Below are 24310 nucleotides of genomic sequence, written 5' to 3'. Positions count from 1 at the left end.
AGTAGAGCCAACTGGTTTACTACCATGGAGTCCTCTGGTATGCCCAGGCTGGAGCTGGAAGAGGGCTAGCCCCAGCCTCATGGGTGGGTGGTACCAGATGATCTGACAACTTCAGGATACCGTCCAGGTCGTAGTTGCACTCTATTACTGGGAAGTGTCAAGTGTGCTGGTAAAACCAGGAGCACCAGTCAATACCCAAGTTACAAAAAATTCCCTCTTTGAGGTCCATGAAGCCCTTGCTCAGATGGGACTTAACAAGTTTAAGAGTTGCGTACACAAGGAGTGGAACTCCCCAACAGGGTAAAGTTGAACATGATTAAAGCTTTCTTCTGCCCTGTCCTATCCTGACAGAAACATTCTGAGGAGCTATAGGGGTAGAGGCTTTGCTGGGATAAGGGACACTCAGAGGGGCTTGGGGTGGGGGGCTACTGAAACTGGACAGGTGCACTACACACAGAAACACAAGACACAAAGACAGCCAGATCTGGAGGAGAGAGACTGAAGTGGTCCGACAACTGGCACGCTGACAGCCGGAGTGTGACATGCCCCAGCAGAAAGGAACAGCATTGACCTTTGGGAAAGTGACAGGATGAGGGCAAAGTGCCCCTCCCACACGCACACCTCCTGGTTGCTGCTTGAGTGGTGCTGGTGCTGAGGAGAGGTGAGGGATGCCAAGTGAGGTGGAGGTGGGTCTTCGTGGAGTGTGACTGGGGACTCCTGCAGGCAGTGCCTCAGTTTCTCCCTTTGTTTCAAGGTCTCAAGCTTTGCAGGTAAAGTTTGGACTAGCTGCCCCGGAAGATCACCTGACTGTGACTTGAGGGGTGTGAGAGAGAGAGGGTGGGGAGAGAGCTTGAGGAGAGCGTGCTTGAGCCTGGGAGGAATTGGGCCATGCCCCAGGACTTGAGCCATCTCTGGCACAAAAGGAGTTAATGGCAGGGACCGCGCCCCCCCGTGTCCGGGCACGCGCAGCGCGCCCCCTCGGTGCGCGGGCACAGCAGCCAGGCTGCCGGAGAGCAGATCTCGGGGATTCGGGTGCGGAGCCCTTGGCCTGGAGGCGATATGGGTGGTCCGTGGCCCGGTTCAGTCGCTCGCAACAGCCCGGGGAACAGGTGAGGCCGCCTGCCCCGGTCTCTCATCCTCTAGCTGCCCATACCTTGCCCTGATCCTATCCCCCCCCCAATCCTGGGGTGCTCCACTTCCCAGCCAGTGCTCCCCATCCATCTCAACCCCACGTTCTCCATCAGCACCCCTGACCCCCCAATCCTCCCCTGCTTTTCTCCTCCACCTCCTCCCTGAATCCCGCACCCTTATCATCCTCCCGCCCATGGTCCCTCTATTTCCACAGCCCGGCCCGCATGCTCATCAAAATATCCCTCCTGAAGGTCCCCAGCCCCATTCCTGTATAGTACATTGCCAGTCCCCCCTCCCCCGCAGTGCAGCCCCATCTCTCTTCCATCATAGCATCTCACAGCCAGGCTCCCTCCCCCACTCTCTGCAGCCCCCCCCATGGAGGCCTTTATCCTATCCTCCCCCATTCCAATGCAGCTCCGTCCCCCAATACCATTCCGAACCCGCATAGCCCCCAATACTGCAGTTCTTGACACCAGTCCATTCCTGCACAATGCCCCTAGCCCAATACTGCTCCAGCCCAGAAAGTACCCCCAGATGCCATTCTAATCCCCGGCATTGCCGCCTCCCCTTGTCTTCTCCCAAATTGCAAGTTGGACCAGGATGGAGATCTTGGCCTTGAAGACTCACAGTGGGTCCTAGGGTACAAAGGGCGTTTGGGGGTCGGTCGATTTGTCTAGGTGTTCACGGGGGGAGGGGCTGCAGGAAATTGACTCAAAGGAGAATGGCATTTGGTGCGGAAGGGTTACTGGAGTGGGAGGCATCCCGAAAGGGTTAATGGAATTTGCGGGGAGGGGCGGCACCGAGGGGGTTAATGATGTGTGTGTGGGGGGGGTTGCTGGCGGGGAAGCCGTGTGAATGAGCGGTCTGTGCCCCGGAGTTGCCATGGAGACAGTGAATGGGGGGATTGTGTGAACTCAGCTGCGGACTATTCCCCCCCCCATACACACACACACACACACACACACACACACACACACACACACACACACACACACACACACACACACACACACTCCCTCCTGCCCCACCTCCCTACCCTTACCCCTTCCTTCCCCGTCCCCTCCTCCCCTCCACCCGGGTGCATTCTGGGCAGCGTCTGGGATCTAACCACCCATACTTTGCTCCCCTTTTCCTCCGAGCCCCCACCCCTTTAGTCGCTTTGCCCGCCCTCCCTCCTCCTCCTCCTTCTTTTTCTCTTTCTCTCTCTCTCTCTCTCTCTCTCTCTCTCACACACACACACACACACACACACACACACACACACACACACACACACGACACACACACACACACACATTCTCATTCCCCTCTCTCGGTGGCCGATTGCCGGGCGTTCCCAATCTCCCTCCCCCCACCCCTTCAGCCAGTTCTTAAAGGAGCAGGCCCACAATCTTGGAAGGCGGGAGAAATAGGGGGAAGCTAAATTGTGTGTGTGTGTGTGTGTGTCCATGCGGAAGTGTCTGTGTGTGCCTGTGTATATATGTTGACTGTACAACTGTTTTGTCAGAAGGCCTGTGTGCCTCGAGTGTGTTGCTGTTTCTGTTCCTGTCTCCACCTATGTGTCACCATTATGCTGCATGTGTCTCTGGATATTTACCTATGCGATGTGTGTGTGATTATGTTTCAGTAAGTCTCTGCGTGTGTCTCTGAATGTATCTCTCTGTGAGTCTCTGGCTCTGTGAAGCTCTCTGTCTCAGAATGTGAGACTATATGAGGCGATCTCTGTGGGTTTGGATTGTATGTCTCTGTGAGTGAACATCATGGTGTCTGTGGTCCCGGCTTGCTCTCTCACTCCCTCTTTGAGTGTTTGTGAGTTTATTTCTATGAGTCTCTGAGTGTGTGTCCCCCGCACTCTGCTGTTTATTTTACACTGGCTGAGCATCAACAATGCCTAGGGTGCTAGGCAGAACGCTTTCTGCCTCAGTCTCTGGCACCCCACGTGAATTAGAGATAGCTGACAGAAAGGACCAAGGCTTAAGGATGTAGGAGCAGTGAGGGCTTTGAGAAATGTACAGGAGGGTCTGGGGACTCTGGTGAATGGCTGTCCTGCCCCCTGCCCTGCCAGAGGGAGACGGGGTCTCTCTGGGGGCCCCTTTGCCTATCTGCTGTGTTCCCTTCTTCTGCCTTAGTCCCGGAGTGAGGTTCACAATCCTACCGTCTCCTGAGGTTGAGGTCCCTGTGTGGGGTCATGGGTCTTGGGGGGCTAGGAGCTCAGTGTCCACGCAGCGTGCCCAGCTCCATTTCCTGTTCTCCCATCGCCTGCTACCATATGCTACTCTGGTTCCAGCTGACCCCGATGAGCTCCATTGGCTGAGGAGTTGAAGTCGGGGACTGGCAACTTGCAGTGGCAACAATTGTCAATCTGTCGACCCCCTTGGCTTTTCCAACCATGGCCCGGACACAGCAAGTGGCTCTGACTGGCAGTGGAGATCGTCTGAGGGTCCCTGGAACCCCGGGCATAGGAAACCTCTCCTAACTGTAGGAGAGTAGCCCAAGAGCAGCAGGGCCCCAAAGACCCACTCCATAGCCCTCCGCGACCATCTTGGATGACGCATACTTCCCTCTTTCCACAGGCCTGTCTGGCCCTGAGGGAGTCCCCTTTCTGAAGCTGTGGTGCTCGGAAGACCTGCTCTCTACGTTGCCGGGCACCTGTAGGTGTCCCTCGAGAGCTCAGTTTTGAGGTTCAAGTCAGTGTGGCCATGAAGGGGCTGCCTATTGGGCTGATGCTGTGACCCCGGAGTCTGCCTTTCCTGCCAGTCCCCCGGCCCAGAACATGTGGCTGCGGCTTGGCCTGCCCTCGCTGTCCCTGAGCCCCAAGCCCACAGTTGGCCGGAGCCTGTGCCTCACCCTGTGGTTCCTGAGCTTGGTGCTGAGGGCCAGTACCCAGGTCCCAGCACCCACAGTCAATACTCACTTTGGGAAGCTAAGGGGTGCCCGGGTACCATTGCCCAGTGAGATCCTGGGGCCTGTGGACCAATACCTTGGGGTGCCCTACGCAGCCCCCCCCATCGGCGAAAAACGTTTCCTGCCCCCTGAACCACCCCCATCCTGGTCGGGCATCCGGAACGCCACACACTTTCCCCCAGTGTGCCCCCAGAACATCCACACAGCTGTGCCCGAAGTCATGCTCCCTGTCTGGTTCACGGCCAACTTGGATATCGTCGCTACTTACATTCAGGAGCCCAACGAAGACTGCCTCTACCTGAACGTCTATGTGCCCACGGAGGATGGTGAGTGCGGCCAGGCACTGTGCCCTCCTTGCCTCCCACCCGCCCCGCTGTGTTTGTGGCTGGCATGTGGTGGTGTGCCCTGCTGCATGCATCTGTCTGTCTGTGAAAATGCTTCTAACCATCACTCTGCTTGGCCTCCCCCTTCCTCCTCCCTGTTCTTTCCTCTCCCAGCATTGTCTGAGCTCCCATGTGTGAGTGACACTGTTACCAAGAGGGGCCTGGCCAGGCCTGAGAGCTTTGACAGGTCTAGGGCCAGGTGCTGGATGGGGGTTCCCTGGGGGAGTATGGGTCACTGCTGGCAGCTGCCCGCGGGAGGATGCTGGCGCCACCAGGCCCCCCTGTTGCCATTCCACCTGCTCGGAGAGGTGGTAGGTGTGTGTGGCCAAGGGAGCTGGGTGTGTGAGGGGGGCAGGGGGCAAGCCTGGTGGGCAGTGCTCAGGTGCCTCCTCTTTCACTAGCTGATACCTCCTCCCGCGGGGGTCACACTAAGGTAAGTGACAGAAGCAAGGAGATGGTGGGACAGGCTCTCTGCCACGTGCCGCCTGCAGAGCAGCTCTTGGGGCCTGGGGGGGTGCGGGTGCATGCCCCTGGGCAGAGGCCTCCTGTTATTTTTTAGTTTTTTATTCATTTTACAGTAAAGCGGATTTCCAAGGAATGCGCCCGAAAGCCCAACAAGAAAATTTGTAGGAAAGGAGGTAGGTAGCGAGCCGGCGGGGAGGGAGAGAGAGAGAGAGGGAGGGCTGCCTGCCCACCTGCCCTTGCCCCCGAGGACCCAGCCTTCCTTCAAGTAGCCCAGGCTCAGGGGGCGGTCGGTGAGCAAGCATAAGCTCCATCTCATCCGAGGGCCCCGGCTGCTCTTCAGGGAGGCTCTGGTGGCCTAAGGCAGGTCCAGAGCAGAAGCAGCAACCCCATTTCTTCCAACCTTCCCAGCCCCAAAGTCCACCCTAAAGTGTGTGCCAAAGACAGAGCCAGTGGTTCCCTCTGGGACACCTCAGGAGAAACTCTAAGCCGCCAAGATGGAGCCAGAGGCTCTGACCTTTGCCTGGTGAGGGAGCCACCAGCTCATCCTTCCGTGCTCTTTCCCGGATTGAAAGTCGAGAGTCAACTCTCCAGCCGTGGAGCTTAGACCAAACTGTAGCCAAGTGTAGCAACCCTGCCCACCCACCCCACCCCCGCCCACCACCCCACCCCCGCCCACCACCTCTGGCCAGGGCCTAGCTGAGTGACCCGGGCTAGCCTGGTGGCAGACCTTGGGGGTCTCCAGGAACTGTGCACTCTGAAGGAGGCACGGGATCCCGAATTGCAAACTGACCCTCTTTCCGGGAGGAATCTGTCACCCTCCACCCGTGTAATAATTCTTCCTGTTCAAATACCACTTTGTTTTCTGCAAAGCGCTTGCATACTTACCTCAGAAAATCCCCCCTCCCACTTCTGTGGAAGCTTATGAGGCAGGAATTGGTATCCCAATTTTACAGATGAGGAAACAGGCCCAGGGGAGTGACTTGCTGCTGCTCAGGGCCCCGTCGCTGGTCTGTGGCAGGGCCTGGACCATAACCTGGGTCTCTTGACCCTCAGGGCCGTGTTCTTTCCACTGTAGCATGCGAGGCAACTCCCATCTGGTCCTTCCCACCTCCCCTACTCTGAAACAAATGGTGAAATGTGGATGGGTTGAACCGAATTGGAAACAGTAAGACTAAGGAACAAGTGGAAAAGCACAGCCTAGTCCCTACAACCCTTTGGCAAGCTTGGAGTTTGTTTTCCTTTGAAATCATAGGGCGGGGTTCCCCCAAGTGGGGTCGTCAGGATTCCTGGGACTGAGCGCCCCCTACTAAGTAAGAATCTCTGCGGGCAGAGCCCGGCGATCTGCCTGTTGCACTTTTGATGCTCACTGAAGCTTTGAGTGAGGTCTGCTGCCCTGGGGATAAGCGTTACACCACCTCCCCACACCCAGCCCAGGACCTCACACTCAGAAGGCAATCAGTAAACATGTTTTTGCACGAATGAAGACGCATTGCGGTGCCGCAGAAAGAGTATGGGTCTGGGAGCCACAAGCCTGACCGAGTCCCAGCTCTGCTGCTCACTCACAGTGAAACCTTAGACAAGTCTTTTCCTTTGAGAACCTCTGTTTCTGCATCTGAAGGTGGTAGGGGACTATTCTGGTCTTAACATTCCATTAACGTATAAAAGATTTCAGGAAGAGGGTCTCTTAAACCTACTGCTACTAGTTACTTGCTTACTTGGGTGCAGGGTGGCAGAGGGGGAGGCGATGACATTAACCATTTCCTAGGAGCAATGATCCTCCAGGGCACCAGTAAGAGCCTAGGGCAGTCCAGTCCAGTCCAGTCCTGAGAGTTTGGCTAGAGAGCCAACTGGACGCTCCAGTCAAGTTCAAACACTTACCAATCGTGATTGTTGACTATGGGCAAGGTCACGTGCTAGGTGCTGTTGGGATGTGGAGGGATACGAGGTGGAGGAAAGATTTAGAAATAACTGAAGACCTGATCGCTACTCTGAGGAAACTCCTAGCCTAGCATTGAAACTCAGCTGGTTTAGCTAAGCCCCACAGGCCGAGCTGGGAAGTGGGTTCCAGACAGCGTGGGAGAGGGCATCTGGTCATTTAGCTGCTCAAATGAGTTCCCTATCCAGGGCCTGTTGGCCATTTGGAACAGACTTAAAAAGTCTGCCTCTCGGGGGAGACCCGTCCCCAGAGGTGGTTAGGGTTGTGATGTGTGCAGGGCAGGCAGGGCTGGCCTGGCTGGGCTCCTGCCGCAGCACAGTTGTTGGGCTGGGGGACGGTGGTCGAGCTGGCCCGGGGGTGGGGGACAGGCGTGGCAGCAAGGAGTTGCTCAGCAAGTGCTAAGCTGAGGGAGCAAAGGCATCTGTAAGGAGGAAGCTGGGACAAGGCAGCAACCCAGGGACATTCCCAGAGGGGGGCAAACGGGATGCATCTTCTAAGTCGGGGTCCAGGGGAAGCGAAGGATTTCTTGGGGAAGATAAGCCCTGTCCCCCAACCTCCACCCCCATCAAGTTGGAGGGAATTCATGTTTAGGGATGGGTGATTCCTTGCCGTTCGGGGGGCTGTCTGCTGTGTGGGTGATGATGCCCCATGTCCCACAGGGTTTCTGAGGGCAGCACCGTCGTTGTCAGGTGTTAAGAGGGTAGGCGCCACGGGAGGTTCGGGAAGCCGGAGGCAGTTTCTGCCCCTCAGGCTGGGCTCTTGCCCTGGTTGAAAAGCCATTTTGTAATTGGAGGGCGGCTCCTGTTGTGATTAATAGCTGTAAGGGAACCCAGACCAGCTGAGAAAGAGGGCTATTTGCTGCCTCCAGGCCGAGAGTATCTGACGTCTTAGACAAGAGGATAAGCCCTGGGGTGCCAACAGAATGACCTCCGTTTCTACACACTGACAAGCACCCAGGCGGTGGGTCCTCTTTCTCAAAGCCGTTCTCATGATGAACTTCTCACCTCCTTAGAATGAGAAGGAGAATTGGGGATAGCTCACCCAGGCCCTAAACGTCTCTCTTCTCTCCTCGGGTCTCTTCTTTTCTCTCCTTCCCTCCCCTCCCCTCCACCCCACCCCATGCTCCACCTCTTTCCTGACTTATTTTTTCCCTTCCCTTTCCCCCGTCCCAGAAAGGTGGCATGGTGCAGTGGAAAGACCATGGGCTTTGGAATCAAGCAGACCTGGGTTTGGATCTCACCTCTAGCACTTCCTAGCTGTGCAATCTTAAGCAAGTCACTTTGCCTCTCTGAACCTCAGTTTCCCCATCAGTGAAACAGGAATAAAGATAGTCCCTCCCTCAGTGGGGTGTAAGGATCAGACAGTAAGGCAGAAGTAGAGTGTCTGGCACATGGTAACCATTCGGTACATGGTAGGAGCTGCTACCATTATTCCTATCTCTGTTTTTTTCTCTCTCTCTCCCCCTCTCTCTCTTTCTCTCTCTCTCATGTCCCTTTTCTCCTTTTCCCCTTCCTTCTCTCCCTCCCTCCCTCTCTGGCTCTCTTTCGATCTCAGAGCAATGCTTGCTGCTCTCAGGCCTGGTTCCTGTGGGCAGGAACCCCATTTGCCATTACCCAGAGCAGGCCCCAGTGAGGAAGACCGGAGGGAAAGCTTCATCTCCCATTTTCTCCTGTGGGAATCAGGGTCAGCTGAGGCCCAGCTGGAGCCTGCCCACTGGGCCCGAATAGCTCAGGGCTGGGGTCCCTGGCTCTGCCTTAACAGCTCATATCCGTATCTACACGTGCTGGCGATGCCGCCTCTCACCTTTGGTGCCTGCCTCTGCTCTCCAGCTCAGCCTGCCTGTGTACACACGTGCAGCCCCTTCCACCCAGGAGAAGTCCTTTCCCTGAGTGGGCCTCTGGCTCTGTGCCCTGGCCCACCTGCTGCTACCTCCTTCCTAACTGGGAAGGTGGTTGGTTGAGACAGGCTGTTGGGGACAGAGAGGTGCAGGGAGGCCAGCACAGCAGGGGCCTTGCAACACTGTCATCCTGATGAAGGTCTGGGCCTCAGCCCACCCATTCCCTCAGTTCTTGCCATCCCTCCTGCCTGTCCTGGGCCCAGGCCCAGAGCTGGCTTGCTGGGCCACACTGCAGTCATGCTGTTTTTGAATTCTCTCTCTGTTTTGTTCTCTGTTCTGTGCTGTTGTGTCTCCCCGTGTCTGGTCCCCAGGATCCGGCGCTAAGAAACAGGGCGAGGACTTAGCGGATAATGACGGGGATGAAGATGAAGGTATTTGGGGGCTGCAGGGCGTGGCGGCTGGTGCATGGCACAGAGCCCCTCCCCCTCTCGATGGGGAGAAGCCCCGTCTGTCTGTCTGTCCGTCCGTTGGTGTGTTTCTGTTCCTGTATGAGGCCGTTGGGCTGTTCATCCATCTTTGGCCTGGTCGGCCACTGGGAGTTCCAGGGTGATGGACACGGCTGGCGGGAACAGGGCACCACGAGCAGAGCCATGGGGAGGGCATCCTCCTCGCCCCGGTCCCCACTGCCCAGAGACAGCTTCCTCCCCCATCTTCTGTGGTTCACGGGCACCTGCCCCTACTGAGCAGCAGCGAGAGTGGAGAGAAAGCAGGACTGAGGGGGGCGGGGGCGAGGAGAGGCACAGAGGAAACGGAATGGCGAGGAACCCCTGTGTTTCTGCGGGGAGGCTGGCTCCTGGAAGAGGGGCCCAGCAGGATGCTGAACTGAGGAGTGAGGCAGTGACAACCACAGGGCCTGGGGAACAGCGCCACCTAGAACCTCCTTGGCCTTCACCCAGAAAGAGAGAGATGGCCTCAGGGCCAGGGGCTGCATTAGGTTCAGGACAGGGCCACAAGGACTGGGCCAAAGCACCGGGCTGAGGCCAGGACGCCACAGCCCGGTCAGTGGATGGCATAAGATCCTTGGGTGATGGTTGAACCAGTCTTCCTTCCTCCTCAGGAAAACAGGTTGTGTTTGCTCGGCAGCAGAGAGCATTCTCTTCTACCTCCACGCCCCAGACCTGGCCTGGGGGCCACACAGCTCAGGGGGGCCCACTGGTGGCTGGTAGGGCTGTGCCGGTGCGGCAGAGTGTGGTCCAGCTCACAGGCCGAGAGGCTTCAGGTCGAAGTGATCAGGCTGGGAGCCTTCTCGTGGCCGCCCAGCCCAGTCGCCGCACTGCTCGGGTCTTGGGAGCAGCCGCTTAAAGGTCTCTCGTTGAGTGGCCTCTGCGGAGGCTCCATCTTCATCTTAAAGCTGCCTGGGGGCAGGCTCTCTCATCCTTAGTTCTGCCCCCACCTCTTCCCCATCCCCAGTGTTTCCAGTTAAGTCTGCCTGATGCCCGGGGAGAATGGGGTAAACGAGCACGTGGCTGAGAAACCATGTCAGTGAGGTTCTCCCCGCCACAACACACACACCCCATCTCTGCCATTCACTCCCCTGTCCCCACATTCTCCCTTGTTCTCTTCCTGTGCCACCCCCTATTCCCGCCCCTCTTGTCTCTGTCTGCACTGGGGGGCCAGCTGCTGCCAATGGCCGTATTTCCATGTAACTGGTCTAGTCCTGGGGGTTTCAGGGCTCCCCAGCCCCTGCTCTCTAAAGCCATGTCAGGTCCCAGGACTCCTGGGTGCCCGGGGCAGGGACTCACTGATCCAGCTAAGGGACCTGCCCTTTCTCTTCCTCCCTCCCCCTGTCCCCCAGGGCCCAGCCACGGCCTCTGTAGACCTAGCTGTATCAGGAACGCCTGGCTGCCTTCTACTGGGAGGCACTTGAAACCAGAGTCTTTAAAAGCATCACCGACGTCCAACTTTCTCTGGCTGATGCTCAAGCTCCGGGCTGAACAGCCCCATGAGTCCTGCCCTCAGAGATGGCGGTGGTGTCCTGGCACCTGGGATAGCTTTGCTGCCCACACCCCCCCACCCAGGGCTGGCGGGGGTGGGGGAGGAAGGGCAGCCTACCCAGCCTGTGTCTCACCCCTTCTCCTTGCAGACATCCGGGACAGTGGCGCTAAGCCTGTCATGGTCTACATCCATGGAGGCTCTTACATGGAAGGGACAGGCAACATGATTGACGGCAGCGTCCTGGCCAGTTATGGCAACGTCATCGTCATCACCCTCAACTATCGGGTTGGAGTGCTAGGTATGGTTCCCTGCTGGGTGCCTAGAAGGAAGCCTGGGTTCTCAAGGAGGGAGGAAAGAAAGCTGAGGAGCTGAGAACAGGCCGCCTTGGTTCTCTAGCTGGTGCTAATGACCATGGCCACAATGTTGTTATCCCATAGCCCCTACCCAACTGCCCGGGGCTTCCCCACAGTGTCCCTAGGCCCGTTCCTGGAATGTTGAGATGCCACTGGAAACTCAATTCAAACTTCACACCTTCTCTTAGGTCTCCAGCCAGGTCTCTGGTTCCAGACTTTTGCCTGGCTGAGTTTTGTAGAGTCGATTCATTTTCTGGTGTCCTAGCCTCATCCCGACCCACCCACCCCACATCCCTAAACACCCCACACATGCACAGATACTCCTTCTAGCCAATCACATATCCACACACCCACGTACCCTCACATGTCCACCGTCCACCCTGCCCACATCCACCAGCATGCATCTATTTCTCGCTCACCCCCCCAAACATACATACCCATACACATACAGACCCCGACATCTACATCTACAGACCCCCTCACATATATGCACATTCCCCCACCACTCCATACACACTGCACACATATAGTCTCCCTGATGCACATATCCACATACCCAGATGCCTCTCTACACTCCACATCCACACCGCACATCTACACAGATTTCTCTCACCTTCCATGGACGCATACACACACACACGTTCCCATGTATCTCTCCCTCCACATCTCTGTATCCACATCTGTGCCCACATACACCACAAGTGCCCCCACGCTCACGCTTTCCTCTACCCCCATAATACACTCTACACAAAGACCCACACCCTGCACGTCCACATCCGCGCACAAGCCCCACATATATACACCTTAAATGTACACAAATGTTCCTTTCACACATACACGGGCAGATCCACGTCCCCCTACACACCCCACTTCCACCTCTCCTCCAACAGCCACACACACACGTATGTCCCTCACCTTCCCTACACAAACACGAACCAGCGTTCCCCTCCCTACACATGTGGGAGCCATACCTGCACGTCCACACCTCCCCAGCCCATAGTACACAGATACTACGCACGGACCCCTCATATCCCTGCTTCCACATCTACGTACACATCCCATGCACTACGCTTACACATCCCCCCTTAAACACACACCCACAGGCCCCGATACACGTACCCGTATCACATACACACACACACTCTTCCTATACACATCTGGCATATATATGTCCAATACATACATATTACATATTCCTACCCCACGAATATACACGCATCCATATCCCCACACCTGGTCTTCCATATCCATACACGTATACACACTCATGCACACCCCACACTTACATATCCCACATACACACATTGCACATTTATTCTACTCTCTCCACACATACATCCCCATACACTCCCACCCATTACACCATCTTCCTCCCACACACACACACTTACTTCCCAAATACCTCCTGATACACACCCATATCCCCTTCCCCACACATACTCTGTCACCCACATGCTTATTTTGGTGATTTACGCTGCCCCTCTACCCTGTGCCTTCCTTGGTAACTGTTAATGCCTAACTGGCCAAGGTCTTGAGGTAAACAAGTGCCTCAGAGAGGGCGACCAAGCACACACGGCCTTGCTCCCTTTCGGATGCTCACCCAGGCCTCTGAGGGCACACGCAGCCCCATAGCCCTGGAGTGGCACAAAGAAGCCAACTTCCTGCCCGGAAGGCTGGGGTCCTGAGTCCCAGTGGGTGTCTGGGCTGTTTCTCAGGTCTGCAGGCCTGGGTGCTGAACGAGCAATTAGGCACGGCTTACTCCAGGGCTTGTCGGCTGACAGGACCCTATTTTAATTTGCTTTTGAGTATGTTGTGGCTTTGGCAGTTGGCATCCCAGAGGCCCCAGAGCTGCGTTTCACTTCTGGGTGCATCCACGTACACGGAAAGGCAATCTTCTCTTGACTTCCCCTTAATACTATGTGGGATAGCAAGACACCTTCTGGGGGTTCAGATGAGAGAAATGATATTCCCAGAAAAAAGTGGAGCCTGCGTTCCCTTCAGCGGCATCTGGATGCTGGGTGTGACATATGCAGGGCATCTCCCTGGCCTCTCCACAGTCTAGTGGGCTTTGGGTTTCATGGTTCTGCCACTGCTCCTCTGTCTCTCTGAGTTGCCACAGACATCATGGCAAGGCTCTGTTCTGTAAGCTGTTCTGTCCTGTTGAGAAAGGGGATCTGAGTCTCTGATAGTAAAAATGGTACCATGAAGGTGGCTGCAAACCCACACGCTTGGGCTGCATAGTTCCTGAAGAGTAATGCGTATACAAACGTAATCACACACAGATACACAGGCACAAGTGCATGGTTGTTGAAGGCCAGAAGTAACTGTGTTACTTTATTTTCTAAATGAGGGTGACAGGAAATATTCAACTCGGTTGCTTTTAAAAATTATCAACACAAAGCTCCAGTCTCTAAGGATCAATGGAAAGCACGGAGAATACTAAGAATATGCTTCAGTTCCAAATGATCGGACCAGGTAGGAATGAAAGAAAAGAGAGAGTGGAGCATCGGGGGAGAAGAGAGGAGAAAATAAGGAAGAGAAGGAAAGGACGGGAAAGAGAAAAGAGGATACGAGTGACACACAGAAAGGAGGCGGAAAGGAGACAGAGGAGAGACTCAAGATTTGAAGTGTCAGTTGGGAGCTGTGGGCTTCACGGAAGGCTATTATTGCTGGCGAGCGCTCCCTATGATATCCTGATTTGCTGATTACTTCACAACCCTTCAATTGCTCTAATCTTTAAGCTTGTATATCAGAAGTTCTTAACCTTTTGGGGAGTCTTGGACCCCTTTGAAATTCTGATGAAATCTATGGACTCTTCCCCCAAAAATGCATGTGTGTGCACACACACACACACAGAAGTTATTTCATGGATCCCGCTGAAACTCATCCACGAAATTCAGGTTAAAAGACCCCACCACCACCACCTTATAACCTCCTCTCGTTTGGATAACCAGAACAGCACATCTCGGGGTAGGATTTTTATTCTTTGAGCTTAAATAGTTAATGATCAAACTAATATTACCCAAACCTCAGAAGGAGCCATAAACTGAGATTTGGCCAGAAGTTCCCCACCACTTCCTGTGTACCCTTTAGTGCCTGCTCTGGAACACAAATGTAATCAATAAGCCGCTGATTGGATTCTGGGTACATTCAAGATGTTTTTGTCTCTTGGCGCCAGATTTAGAACACGGGTCTGTCTCTGAATCTTGGGGATTTTGCTGTAGAGCTGAGGCTCTGTTGTTTTGTTTCCCAAAACATCCCAGAACAGGTGGCCAGTTTTGGACCTCAATTATATGCATTCATTCACCCTCCCTCCCATCAGCTTCTCTGAGCCCTGAGCCCAAGCAGACGGTTTCCTCCAAGGTGCTTCTTTAGACATCTTGGTGATTCATGTATTTGGAGAATGTCACAGGCTATTCCATGGATCCCATCCAAGGCAGAGGGGTAGCTATAATCGGAGAAGCCCCCACTGGGCTTGAGACCAACAAAAGAAAGGGACCCCAGCAGGATACAGGACGTGGATATCCCTGGGGCTGAGGAAGTAGGGGCTTGCCGAGTTTTATTCTGGGTTTCAGAATTTAATCCTACATTCTTGCTCAGGTACCCTTCAGGCAAACTGAAAACCTGATAAATGTCAAGCCTTGGGTGACACAGATACCTGGTTTTGATACAATGTGCCAGATTCCCCTGTCTTCTGTTGACAAGCAGCTTACCATGCACTGCAGTATAAACTTGGGCCCAGGGAGACTGGCTCAGATTTGCTCTAACAGTTTATGGAGTTTGGTGTTTCAGCCCTCATTCTCACATGGTTTCTGTGGGTGACTGAGTTACTGGGGAGCTAGTAGCGAGTGATCGCTCTCCCAGACTGACAGGTTTTTGTGTGCTTGTGGTCGGCGACGTTTTCTGTATCATCCGCCTGAGCCTGTTGGATAGAGCACTTCAAGCAGGACGCTTGTAGTAGGATGGTTGGCATGACGTCATCCACAGGCTTCAGTGCCTCTTATCCTGAGGTTTGTGGGATCTGAGGGAGCAGAGAGTGATGGTCAAATCCTCCACCCAGCCCTTTCAGACCTTTGTTTCTAACCCAGGGAATTGGTACATGTTGGAGAAATCTACTGCACCCAAATGCAGGCTCTTCATGCTGGTTAGGACAGACGTATTTGACACATTTCACTGAACGATACCTTGGCAAAGACCGAAGCCAAGTCTGCTATTGCGAAAATAAGAGAAAAGGGAGAGAGAAAACGGGGGAAGGAGAGAGGAGGGAGAGAGGACAGGCAGGCTAAGAGAAACACATAGTGATTTTTGCTGGAGGGTCGCAAGGCTTGGACAGCCGGGATGGATCTTGGTCAGCATACTTTAAGACTTGCAGGAGCAACTTCAGCTTGTGAACGAGCCAGGCAAAGGAGAAGCTGGTTCTCTTGTCTAGAGGAACAAGAGCTCCTCCGTTCATCCTCATTCAGGCTTTCACTAATTCCTTCTCATTTCCTCATCGGGAACCTGGGGCTAAAGAGGGCTTGTGACTAGGTCCTGGGAGGAATAACTAAGTACTTTACATACTTAATTGCACCAAAGGTAAATTAATAACACACTTGAAGAGGGTGAAATGAGCTCTTTTACAGAAACTAGAAACAAAAGGACTCAAGAAAGACAGTGATGGGGTCTTGTGCCTGCCTGAGTCTGTTTAAGGTCAGCTTCTGCCCGTGGACTACCAGGACCGTCAGATAACTCTCTGTGAGCTGAGGGAGCCTCCTCAAACATGGCCTCCCACAAAGTTGATCCCAGGGGCTACAAATGAGCTTTTAACTGTGGGGTCAAAAAATACTCACCCAGGTATAGGTTTCCAATGTGTAGGAGCACCACAGCTACCCACTTGGAAAGAACCTTTCTAAAAGCCTAGGGCAGGAGAAGATAGAGCCTTCCAAGTAGACTAAGGATCAGGGAAGAGAGAAAAAATGAAGCAGCAAGATCAGACTAAAATGGAAGCAGGGTGGGGGGAATATAGGACATCTCTGTGGGATAGCCAGCAGGTGGGCGGGAAGGTAGTTGCCATGGCAACAAGTCTCCACAGCAGCAAATCCCAGCAGGTGGGTGGGAAGGTAGTCTCCATGGTGACATGTCTCCTCAGCAGCAAATCCCAGTGGGTGGGCAGGAAGACCTGTTTCTGTGGTAACCGCACTGCACTGACTTCCCCATTTCTCCACTAGAGGAAAAAGATGGTCTAACCCAGTGGTTTTCCAACTTTAGCAGGCATCAGAATTACCTGGAGAGCTTGTTAAACACACGGATTGCTGGGCCCCATCCCCAGAGTTTCCGATTCATTAGGTCTTGGAGGAGGGGGAAGTGAGGACCTGCCGTGAGAATGAAGAGAAGGGGGCATCCGAGACCCTGGAAGGAAGTGGAAATGGATGAACTTGGACAGGAGGGGCAAGGAAGGCTTAGGAATTGTAGCCTCTTGGGATCTTCACTTCCTCCAGAGAGAGAAGGATGGGGAACGAGAAGTAACTATAGATGTGTAATGTGCTGAGCATATTCGAGACGCTTATGTTCATTTTATCCTTGTTACAACCCTTTGAGGTATTTTATCCCCATTTTACAGAAGAGGAAACTAGAGCCCAGAGATTCTCAATAACTTGCCTAAAGCTACATGGCCAGTAAGTGGTAGAGCCAGGACTCAAACCAAACTGACTCCAGGGTCCCTGCTCTTTCCACTCTATCTTGCCAGGTGCTAGGGTAAAGTCCCGGCTGGTACATCAGGGCAGAGGATGCTGGGTCCTGGTCATTTGCAGTTCCTGCAGTTTAAGTCTCCCAGCTGGAGGCATCCCTTTTGAACGGTTTGGAGACCTCACCTTCCAAACTGGAGAATGGGTGGGAGGTAGGAAGCCAATCCTTCCTATAGTGATGGCGCTGGTCCTTGCAGAAAGGAGCAATGGTTAATGCTAGCTGGGTGGAAAGAGCTGCACTGCATGCTCATCCTCCGTCCTCATGCCCCCAACTGTCACCGTCATCCAAATCCTCCATCCCTCCACCTTCACTGTCCTCGTGCCCTTTGTTGAATCCAGGTTTCCTGAGCACTGGCGATCAGGCTGCCAAGGGCAACTATGGGCTCCTTGACCAAATCCAGGCCCTCCGCTGGGTGAGCGAGAATATTGCCTTCTTCGGTGGTGATCCCCGCCGTATCACCGTCTTTGGCTCGGGCATTGGCGCGTCCTGTGTCAGCCTCCTCACGCTGTCGCATCACTCTGAGGGTGAGTAGCTCTTGGAACGAAACAGGAACTAGACAAGTGCTGGCCGCCGACCCTGAGCCCCAGTCCCTCCAGGCTCCAGGGTACCCAATTCCATGTCCCAGGAGCATCCAGGGGAGTCAGCAGCCCTCACCTGCCAGCTCGGTGTCCCTTTGGGGAGAAGTGGAAGGGAAATGTTTCTCGAGGGGAAGATGTAATTCTCCCACTGTGAGAGAGGGAAGGAGAGAATCCCATTTACATCTTGAGAAAGGAATGTTCTCCTGATGTGGGAGTCTTATTGAGGAGCGTGGGAGTAGAATGTCTCTCTCTGAAGGACAACGGCTCTTTTTGGGCGGGGGCGGGGGGGAAATCTTTCCGTGTGGGAAGGACACATGACTTCGGGTAGAGCTCTAGAGTGGAAATTAGTTTTTAGGTGTAAGAGACATTCTCTGCCTTTCTCGCTGAAGAACAAGTCTGTGCAAGACGGGAACTGCCCTTGATGGGGGTGGGGGTGGGGATGGGGGGGCAGAGATGGGACTGAAGTGAGGATTACAAACCTGCGGGTGGGCTTTGCCTGAGGGATGTCGAGCTCTTATCAGACTCCAGACCAGACCTCTCCCGCCCCCGGGCTGTACAGCCCCCTCTAAGGGAGACTTTCATTTTTAGCCCGAAGGGAAACCTCTCTCCTTGCTGTGGGTCCCCCTGCCAGTGACCCTTCCAAGGGGGCCAAATAGGGCCTTTTTTTTGCTCAGCAGGAAGTGTTCTCTTCATTCTCTTCACCTCTGGACTATAAGAGCCCTTTCTACCTCTGAGAGGCAAAGATGAGCTTCTCACAAAGAGATCTTCCCAAAATAAGTGTCCTTCTCCAAGATAAGGAAGGCCGTAAGAGAGGACAGGGTTTATTACTGAAATCAACCTTATGAGTTAGTGATATTCTAACAGAAAGACTTGCAGTCTCTCTTTGAAGAAGGCCTGTCTTTCTGAAGAAGAAAAATCACCTTCTCTGACCTAGAAATTCTGTCTCTATCCCTCCAGGGACTCCATGAGGGGAGACTAAGGTGGGATGTAGGGAATGTTGGATGTACATCCCTCCTTTAGAATATGTTTCTAGGTGACAGTACAGGAACGGGAATTCCTTTTTTCCACCAAGGAGGGTGAAGTGACTAGTTGTGAGGGTGCCTCTGTTTGGAAAGAGGAACGGTGCCTCCTCTGATTAGGGACTATTTCCCTGGGAGGAGAAGGCCTTTCTTGGTGTGCTGCTATTCTCTGTCTCATAGGGGGCCTGTGTCCCTGGAGACCTGGCTGCTTTTAAGATTTATTCTCTTGGGACTTCCCCGGTGATCCAGAGGTTAAGACTTTGCCGTCCAGTGTATGGGGTGCAGGTTCGATCCCTGGTCCAGGAGCTAAGATCCCACATGCCTCCTGGCCAAAAAACCAAAACAGAAAACAGAAGCAATATTGTAACAAATTCAATAAAGACTTTTTAAAAAAAAATCTAAAAAAAAGATTTATTCTCTCTGTTTTTCTGTAACTGATTAATGGAGAATAATCTTTCAAAAAGTGAGGCTCACTTAAGTACTCATCTATATTTCTCTCCCTCTCTTTTTCACCCATGCAAACTCCCTTTCTCTCTCTCTCTCTCTCTTTTTTTTTTTTTTTGGCCGCACCATGCGGCATGCAGGATCTTAGTTCCCTGACCAGGGATCGAACCCGTGGCCCCTGCATTGGGAGCATGGAGTCTTAACCACTGGACCACCAGGGAAGTCCCGTAAACTCCCTTTCTCTTAGAGGAACAGAACTGTGCACCTGAGGGCCAGGTTCTCCCTTACTTGGGAATGTTGGGGCCAGAGAGAGAATGATACCTTTTTCCCCTAGGGGGGAAGAATCATCTACTTTTTGAGTTTGGGGGACTGGTTCCCTCTCACCTAGGGGGAAATTTGGATCTGAGGCATCAGTAGCTTCGGGAAAAGGAAAGTGTCTGTGGAGGTTACAGCCTGGGAGGGCACGTTCCCTGGAGACTTTCAGACCATAGGGCCTTTGCCCTTGGGAATCTTTCCCTAAACTCCCAGAATGTGAGGCTCTCTCCTGTCTGCATTTCTCATCTCTCATGAAAAAGACCCCTTTGTGGTGGAAGCGCCAGCTCCCTGGTGGTGTGCTGGCACAGAGCTGGGCCCAGCTGGGCAGGAAGCAAGAGGGGAAGACAAGGAGAGATAAAGAGAGGGAGCATAAGGAAGCTGATGTCTGGGACCCAAGGGGTTAATTCTTCCTGGTGTTTCCTTAACCCCCAAGTTACCAACCATCACCCAGAACAAGGAAGCAAGAAGCAGGCAGGGGATCAGTCAGGAAAGGAGCCCAACAACCCATCCTCTGGTCCTAACCCATCATTCCAGCCGAAAGGGTTACTTGTCCTTTGCAGTCCATTCAACCCAGAGGGCAGCCTCAGTAACAAAGGAATGAGGAGGTGTTCGATCTGTCCCTCAGGGACAAGCAAGGGAGGCTTAGGCTGTGAGAGACACGACAGATCTGACCTGGTGCTGCTTATTTTCTATAGGGCTTTTCCAGAGGGCCATCATCCAAAGTGGTTCTGCTCTGTCCAGCTGGGCTGTGAACTACCAACCAGTGAAGTACACCAGCCTGCTGGCAGACAAGGTAGGCTGTAACGTGCTAGACACCGTCGACATGGTGGACTGTCTTCGGCAAAAGAGTGCCAAGGAACTGGTAGAGCAGGACATCCAGCCTGCCCGCTACCATGTGGCCTTTGGCCCCGTGATTGACGGTGATGTCATTCCTGATGACCCGGAGATTCTCATGGAACAGGGCGAGTTCCTCAACTATGACATCATGCTAGGCGTCAACCAGGGTGAGGGGCTCAAGTTTGTGGAAGGGGTGGTGGACCCTGAAGATGGTGTCTCTGGCACTGACTTTGATTACTCAGTCTCCAACTTTGTGGACAATCTGTATGGCTATCCTGAGGGTAAGGACACCCTGCGGGAGACCATCAAGTTCATGTACACAGACTGGGCAGACCGTGACAATCCTGAGACCCGCCGTAAAACACTGGTGGCACTCTTCACTGACCACCAGTGGGTGGAGCCCTCAGTGGTGACAGCTGATCTGCACGCCCGCTATGGCTCGCCTACCTACTTCTACGCCTTCTACCATCACTGCCAGAGCCTCATGAAGCCTGCTTGGTCAGACGCAGCTCATGGGGATGAAGTACCCTACGTTTTCGGTGTCCCTATGGTAGGCCCCACTGACCTTTTCCCCTGCAACTTCTCCAAGAATGACGTTATGCTCAGTGCTGTCGTCATGACCTACTGGACCAACTTTGCCAAGACCGGGTAAGGAGAAACTGGGGGTTCTTCTTTGGGACCCCAGCATGCCCTCCCCTCTGCTCCTCTATCCAAACCTCTTCCATCATCTCCCTTCCTAAGACAGTCCCCAAATCTTGATTGGTAACCCCTTCATCCCTCTTCCTACGTCCCCCTTTCTAGTCTTTCATGCCATTTCCTTCCCTTAAAAATTTTGCTGGGCTTCCCTGGTGGCGCAGTGGTTGAGAGTCCGCCTGCCGATGCAGGGGACGCGGGTTCGTGCCCCGGTCCGGGAAGATCCCACATGCTGTGGAGCGGCTGGGCCCGTGAGCCATGGCCGCTGAGCCTGCGCGTCCGGAGCCTGTGCTCCGCAACGGGAGAGGCCACAACAATGAGAGGCCCACATACTGCAAAAAAAAAAAAAAGAAGTAAAAAAATTTTGTTGAGGCTCAGAACTCAGCATTAGGATTGAGCAGGAGTGAGAGTTACTGGCAGAACTATGGGATTCAAGGTTAGAGGGTCGGAGGCCATGTGAAGTGGGAATAAAGTACATTCAGAAAGAACTTTTAAAGGGCGCTCAGAAAAATTGGGCAGCTGAAAAGATTGATGGGTGCTCTGTAGCTTGTGAGAAGAAGAAGAAGCGTCCTATAGGTTGATCTCACAGGATGGGCGTAGGGAAGGATGAAATGGTTTCCATGATGTCACGGGCAATAGGAGTTCAAGGCCTGGGACAAACAGGGGTATGGACAGAGGGAAGGACCCTGAAAAAGATGGAAACGGTGGGACATTTTGGACTGGGAAAGGGGTTTAGGGCTGGGTGTGAGAGGAAGAATCCTGGACCCTTTCCTTGTCTAGGTAGAGTGGTGACCCCAGATTTCCATGTGGTATTTCAGGGATCCCAACAAGCCGGTCCCCCAGGACACCAAGTTCATTCACACCAAGGCCAACCGCTTTGAGGAAGTGGCCTGGTCCAAATACAATCCCCGAGACCAGCTCTACCTTCACATCGGCCTGAAGCCAAGGGTCCGCGATCATTACCGTGCCACTAAGGTGGCCTTTTGGAAACACCTGGTGCCCCACCTATACAACCTGCATGACATGTTCCACTACACGTCCACAACCACCAAAGTGCCACCCCCGGATACCACCCACAGCTCCCACATCACCCGCAGGCCCAATGGCAAGACCTGGAGCACCAAACGACCAGCCATCTCACCTGCCTACAGCAATGAGAATGCCCAAGGGTCCTGGAACGGGGACCAGGATGCAGGGCCGCTCCTGGTGGAGAACCCTCGTGACTACTCCACTGAATTAAGCGTCACCATCGCCGTGGGGGCCTCCCTCCTCTTCCTTAATGTCCTGGCCTTCGCTGCCCTCTACTATCGGAAGGACAAGCGGCGTCAGGAGCCCCTGCGGCAGCCCAGCCCTCAGAGGGGAGCCGGGGCTCCTGAATTGGGAGCTGCTCCCGAGGAGGAGCTGGCAGCACTGCAGCTGGGCCCCACCCACCACGAGTGTGAGGCGGGTCCCCCCCATGACACCCTGCGCCTCACTGCACTGCCCGACTACACGCTGACCCTGCGGCGCTCCCCTGATGACATCCCACTCATGACCCCCAACACTATCACTATGATCCCCAACTCCCTGGTGGGGCTGCAGACATTGCACCCCTATAACACCTTTGCCGCAGGGTTCAACAGTACCGGGCTGCCCCACTCACACTCCACCACCCGGGTATAGCTGCAGCCCAGAGCACAGCATATATCCCGGCTCTGTCCCTCCCGGATCCACGAACACACACACACACACACACACACACACACACACACACACACACAGAGAGACATATATGTATACGCACGCACCCACACCCGACAGCAGACCCACCTGCACAAACATAGACAGATGTGGGCATGCACCCGCATGTGCAACAACACAAATAAGGAAGTAAACCTGAACAAACCCTTCAAGTGGGGACGCAAACAAGTCCTTGGGGAACTGAGGACCCGTGGAACAGCAGCTGAAGCCAGCTCCCCGAGCCTGACCACAGACACTACTGGGGAGCCTGAAGCACCAGCTGGACACCCCCTTGGTGCTCGCCTTCCACCTCTCTTGGAACTGCACCACCGACCAACTCCAGACTTGGGAGCTTTAAAGAGCAGAGTAGCTCTTTCTCCCCCAGACTTGGTCTTTTTTCTGGGTCTTGTTTTTATTGATTTTTTAAAAAAATTTTGGAACAAATGCTTCTCCAACCGATGGGTGCAAAGAAGCTCCGGAAGGGAGGGCTCCAGGCCCAGGTCTCTCTGGCTCTGGAACTCCCAGTGCTCACACAATCCGACCAAGGAACATGGCCCCCAAGAAACAGGTTCCAGCAAAACCATGGGGAGAAGGAGGAAGGGGCTCTCACTGGATGGGGTTGGAGGGCCTTAGGGGGCAACTTGCCAGCCACCTCTGTATCTCTGCGGAGGGCTGCAGAGACCACAGGGTGACCTGCGTCCCCCAGAGGCCAGGAGCATCGGCCTAGCTAGACCAGGCAGGGGACTGCAAATTTGGTGAAGGAGGTTTTGTGGAGGCCATGTGATTATCGGTGCCCTGGGTACAATCTGGGTTCTGCCTCTGCCCTTGGGGTAATGCTATCAGAAGTTCGCCCCATTTTCTTTACAGAGTCTCTTTTGTGTCTGTCATTTCTCTTTCAAAAAGGTGGTGTTTTTTGTTGTTGTTGGCTTTTTTTTTTTTTAAAGAAAAGTTCTTAAAACACTAACGGAAACCCACGGAGTTTGTCCTTTGTAAAAATTTTAAACACAGTGTCTTGATATAAAAATAAAAAATCCAGTTAGCACTCCCAACCTGCCTCCCTTGCACAGGCCTTGCCCAACAGACCTCCTGGCAGGGCGCCTCCCTCTGCATCCTGTGCCTTTAAGCTGATACAAGTCTGGGCAGCACACTACCGGCCCCCTTCACGAAGGCCTCTCCAATCTTAATCAGGTTGCAGTCCCCACCCCCCTACCCCCCCCCATGCTCTGGGTTCCTGCAGCTGAAGCCTTCTCTCAGCACCTCGGGCCTCCTAATGAAACATCAAAAAAAAACACTTCCTTCTTCACTGCACCACTCTGCTGCCGCCGCCACCACCCGCCGCTGCCTCTGCCACTGCCACCATTGCCACCACCCTGCCCTCGTCCTGGACTGGGGGCTGGGAGGAGGTCTGCCCTCTAACGTGCTGAAATTCTTTTTCGTGTCTGAATCCAGTGCAGCATCAGATATGTGGACTCCCTGGCCTTGGGTGACTGACAGAGCAGGGGCCCTCTCCTCCCCAGAGATACTGGTTTCCTGGTCTATGAATTAAAATTGGAGAGGTCACTGGGGCTCTTGGAGCATTCCTCTCCAGGATGGTGATCAGTGGCTCCCTGTCAACCCTGGGGGACAGATTCAATGGGCTCCACAGAGTTAGCATTATGGTATCGTATTATTCTCAGTGACTTGAAGGACTGAACCAGGAGTCTGCTCATCAAGTGTGACAGTTGGGTGGGGTTGCTGACACCTCAGAAACCAGGAATAGAATTCTTCAAAGTGACCCTGACAAAATGAGGGAGATGAACCAACACAAGAGGATGATGTTCAGAGGGGACAAACACAAGGCAGTACAAAGACCAAAATCGAGGACTAGTATACTAATATGGTACGTGGGGACAAGAGAGATGGGCAATGATTGACTTGACCCAGGTTAGTTAAAAAAGAAAAAAAGAACTGGGGGGAGGCTGGCAGGGTGGGTCACGA

The 24310-nt window shown here is 53.9% G+C and overlaps 1 protein-coding gene across 3 annotated transcripts; it reads left to right on the top strand.

Moving 5' to 3' along the window:
• The first annotated feature begins 956 nt into the window (after positions 1-956).
• NLGN3 (neuroligin 3) lies at positions 957-23382 on the top strand. 3 transcript variants are annotated; one of them, XM_060291967.1, is made up of 8 exons: positions 957-1109; positions 3705-4361; positions 4997-5056; positions 9028-9087; positions 10800-10949; positions 17067-17252; positions 19780-20569; positions 21433-23382. In XM_060291967.1, the coding sequence occupies exons 2-8, from the start codon at positions 3905-3907 to the stop codon at positions 22274-22276; spliced, it is 2547 nt and encodes an 848-aa protein (XP_060147950.1). In that variant the 5' UTR covers positions 957-1109; positions 3705-3904; the 3' UTR covers positions 22277-23382. The 3 variants fall into 3 exon arrangements, with proteins under 3 accessions (XP_060147950.1, XP_030706672.1, XP_030706673.1); XM_030850812.2 differs by lacking the exon at positions 4997-5056; XM_030850813.2 differs by lacking the exons at positions 4997-5056; positions 9028-9087.
• Positions 23383-24310: the final 928 nt, after the last annotated feature.

Source organism: Globicephala melas, chromosome X (genome assembly GCF_963455315.2).
Source record: "Globicephala melas chromosome X, mGloMel1.2, whole genome shotgun sequence".
NCBI lineage: Eukaryota > Metazoa > Chordata > Mammalia > Artiodactyla > Delphinidae > Globicephala > Globicephala melas.
The sequence above is the reverse complement of the archived record's forward strand: the minus strand, read 5'-3'. Positions and strand labels throughout refer to the sequence as shown.

Bases quoted from the DNA above. Each gene is read 5' to 3' on its own strand.
- NLGN3 (XM_060291967.1), top strand. From the start codon at position 3,905: ATGTGGCTGCGGCTTGGCCTGCCCTCGCTGTCCCTGAGCCCCAAGCCC. The intron at 17,253-19,779 runs GTGAGTAGCTCT...TATTTTCTATAG, and splicing joins GCTGTCGCATCACTCTGAGG to GGCTTTTCCAGAGGGCCATC. The intron at 20,570-21,432 runs GTAAGGAGAAAC...GTGGTATTTCAG, and splicing joins ACCAACTTTGCCAAGACCGG to GGATCCCAACAAGCCGGTCC.